At 37.1% G+C, this 3,801-nt stretch overlaps 1 protein-coding gene across 1 annotated transcript in view; it reads left to right on the top strand.

Annotated features, from left to right (window-relative positions):
* Positions 1-3,472, top strand: part of LOC103519548 — a gene marked incomplete at its 5' end in the record, with an annotated part of 29,807 nt that extends 26,335 nt beyond the window's left edge. Inside the window, 3 exons of the mRNA XM_026831008.1 lie at positions 1,985-2,167; positions 2,487-2,990; positions 3,348-3,472. Coding sequence (XP_026686809.1) covers positions 1,985-2,167; positions 2,487-2,990; positions 3,348-3,472 — 812 coding nt within the window. The remainder of the gene's footprint in view (positions 1-1,984; positions 2,168-2,486; positions 2,991-3,347) is intronic.
* Positions 3,473-3,801: the final 329 nt, after the last annotated feature.

Here is a 3,801-nt window from a genome sequence, read left to right as displayed (position 1 = left end):
CCCCGGGCGGGAATCGAACCCGCGGCCTAGCGCTTACAAGGCAGACGCACTACCAACTAAGCTAAGTAGGCTGGCGTACATTCTTTTACATCCGTGCATATTTCTTTTTTTTTTTTCTAGTTAAGCAAAGGTCTTTTTACTGAATTGTTAGTTGTATGTATTATTCTTTAACCCATCAAATATACGAGACCTTGTTTAGACTGCGAGAGTAAAGGGACTTTTCAGTCCTGTTCGGGCAGGATAAACAAGGTATATTCAATTCTATTCAAGAAAACCGCCATGGCCGGGATTTGAACCCAGCACCTCCAGGTTGAGAGTTAGTGTGAACATTCGGCCAGAGGTGTCCAGCATTAGATCGAGATGAGTTGTATTCGATTGTGTGACTTTTAATTCAGTCATACAAAATTTCTCTTTGGATTAGTTTGGACAGTGGCCCCCGTGACAGAATGAGCGAAAAATGCAAAAACCGACTGAAAATGGCAAAAATACCAAAATGTGATTTTCCGATTATTTTTCATAATCGATTATACTTTCGATTATTTTTTATAATCGATTACGATTATCAATAATAATCGATTATTCCCAACACTATACCACACCCGCTGCCAGTCCAAAGAGAAATTTCGTATCATGCCTGAAAACTGAAAAGTCACATAAATAATCGAACACAACTTGTAGAGATAGAGCGATCAGTGTGTGAACTATGAAATGTGAAATGTGAATGAGTGAATGGATCTCGTTCTTATAATATAAGATAACAGCTGCACAACTGGAGGAGTGCCTCCAAAGGATCAGGGAAGGACAAATTTATTGAGAAATATGCTAAAAACTCGTATATCGATTCGATTATCGATACTTAGGTATTATCGATTCTTAATATCGATTGTTGTTTTGGAAATATCGAAAATGTTTATGTTTTGATTGTGATTTTTCCTAACCTAACTTTTGTAACTTGAAAAATCTCGTGCTGGATGTCTGGAAAATAAAAAGGCTAAAAAGGCTATGTGAACTTCTGAAACTATTGTTTTATTTACTGCTCTCTGCTAGATACAGTTTGAAATAGTCAAAAAAAATTCCCAAGTTCAAGCTTCCAGAATGCACCCCATTTCTCTCAAAACCATTTCAAACAAACTGAAAATCAGAGGACGGTAGGAGCACAATGCATATTTACTGAAGAAGAAGAATTATCATTTGTTAGATGTACTCTTCAGTTAAGTGAGTACGGTTTTCCCATCACTCAACTAGACTTGAGGCATTTTGTGGGAGCATATCTCCAAATGATAGGAAGAAATGAGCCTAGTTTCAAATTTGGTTACCTTCCTGGTATCGACTGGACAGAATCATTTGTGAAAAGACATTCAGAGCTGTCAGTAAGGTTTGTTGCCAACATTAAAAAGGCCCGTGCCACTGTTACCAAAGAAACTCTGGAAGAATTTAATATAGGTATTGATTTTTATATTAGTGCAATTAGTAACGTTCCATTCTATTTTTCACTGTTTAGGTGTCGTTTTTTTTTCTCAGTGTGTGTGCATTTGTGTGAGTGTTAATTTTCATTACACACTACACAGAGGTACCTAATTTTGTCATGTGGAAACTGTCACAAAGAGATTATCTTAGCCTGTCAAAGTCAGGAAAACGGAAGAGACGGCAACTTGTGAACAGGATAGTATCAGGCAAAGGGCAAAAAAACGTCCCACTCCCACTTCTGTAGATTCTCCTCTCTCTTTAGGTTGTAGTAGAGGAGGAGAACTATCGATAGCACTATCGATAACTATCGTTCGGTTAGGTCTTTTTGGGGGGATAAGACCTTTAGAAACAAGGAAAATATGTAATAAAAAAACTATCGATGGCGCTGACTATCGATAGTTCTCCTCCTCTAGGTTGTAGCAGCTCTTCTAGGGAAATACCTGTTGCTTCCCCTTCGACTAGTATTCATGACGGTTTTAGTCCGACTGTTGCCCCCCCCCCATATGTGGTTTGAGAGATGAGACTCATGATCATTCTGATAATTATTCTGACGAGGATTCTGATGATTCTCTCAACATTACTGATGTATTCATAGACAAATTGAGATCCTGGGCGGTCACTTTTAACATTAACATAATGGCCCTCACAGCTTTGATATTCATTTTAAACCAAGTCTTTCACTTATTCCTGCCAAAAGATGGTAGGACACTAATGAAAACGCCTCGACAAGTTGTGACAAAACATTTGAATGGTGGGGAGTACTACCATTTTGGATTTGAGTCATCAACCCAAAATGAAGGAACCAATCAGATTGCAGGAAATCCTTACATTGTTGCAATTCAGGTAAAGGCCTATTTTTATTTTTGATAAACTCTCTCTTTTAAAATGCAGAGGTAGAGCTCTAAGTTCAGAGTTTGGATTCCAGAACAGGTAAGGTGGATATCGCCTTACCTGTTCTGGTTCTTATCTTATCCGTTGGTTTGACAAGAAATCCATAAACTTCATTTCCACTTATGCAGCTATTGAACCTATGGGACAGTGTCAAAGATATAAAGCAAGTGACCGTGAATTTATTCAAATTCCGAGACCGTTTATTGTTGAGGAGTACAACAACTTTATGGGCGGAGTCGATCTCTCCGACATGCTTTTGGAAATATATCGTATCGACATCAAAAACAGAAAATGGTATCTTCGACTTGTATACTATGTAATTGGAGTTGCAATTGTCAATTCTTGGATTATCTGCAGAGAAGACTGCAAGCAGCTTGAAGTCAAACCTATGCAATTACTCCAGTTTCATACTTCGATTGGCAAGTCACTTCTGTCGAAAAAGAAACCAAGAAAACAAGGCCATCCATCTGTAGAGGAAGATCAATCATCCCGAACACCCACATCAGCACATCAGTTGAGATTGAATGCAGAAGAAAGACGGTATGACAACATTGGTCATTGGTCCAAGTACGGCCCCAAAGAGAGATGCAAGGTCTGCACTGTTGGCCTAACCACATTCATGTGTGAGAAATGTGAGCTAAACTTTTGTATGTTTGTTTACTTAATCATATTTTTTTTTTTTTTTTTTTTTTTTAAAATAAAATGTGGAGTAAAATTTTTTGTTTTTTTTTTTTTTATATTTTTTTTTTTTTTTTTTTTTTTTACTTTAAATAATTATGTAAAATTACTACTCAAATGTAATGTAATAATGTATGTGTATTTTACAGAGTTTTAATTTCTTTTTTGATTTCCTTATACTGGGTATACGAGTATATAAATATATATATTTTTTTTTTTTAAAGAAGAACAGCAAAATTGAAAAATGTCACACAAAGATAAACTAGAAGATTTTATTGAAATGTATAAAAATGAACCTTGTCTATGGAAAGTTTCAAGTAAAGACTATCATCATAATAAACCCAAAAAAGAAGAGGCTTATAAGAAATTGGTTCTCAAGTTGAAAGAAATAGACTCGACCGCTGATAAAGATGCTGTTTTGAAAAAAAATCCGTAGAAAGGTTTCAACTGGCCTTCGATTTGGAAGTATCATTCCCCGGACTCGGGCTGCCGGAATGGTTATACTAGTTAGGGCTGATTGAGAGGCTGACGAAAAACGCTGACCCCGTCTTCTGTACAAAGGAAAAGATTTTTTTTTAAAGAGGTTTGGCAGAGGGAACTGTAACTGCTAAGGTCTTATCGTCCCGAAAGCGAAGAGAGAAGGAAGACAGGATATGAGAAAGCCAGTCGGTCCGAAGACGAATTTTATCTGTTTAGGATAAAATCAACCCCGGGTGGGAATTGAACCCGCGACCTATCGCTTACAAGCTAACTAGGCTGAAGGAG

The sequence above is a fragment of the Diaphorina citri genome, unplaced genomic scaffold (genome assembly GCF_000475195.1).
Source record: "Diaphorina citri unplaced genomic scaffold, Diaci psyllid genome assembly version 1.1 scaffold2789, whole genome shotgun sequence".
Classification (NCBI taxonomy): Eukaryota; Metazoa; Arthropoda; class Insecta; order Hemiptera; family Psyllidae; genus Diaphorina; species Diaphorina citri.
This window is presented reverse-complemented; position numbering and strand designations above follow the sequence as displayed.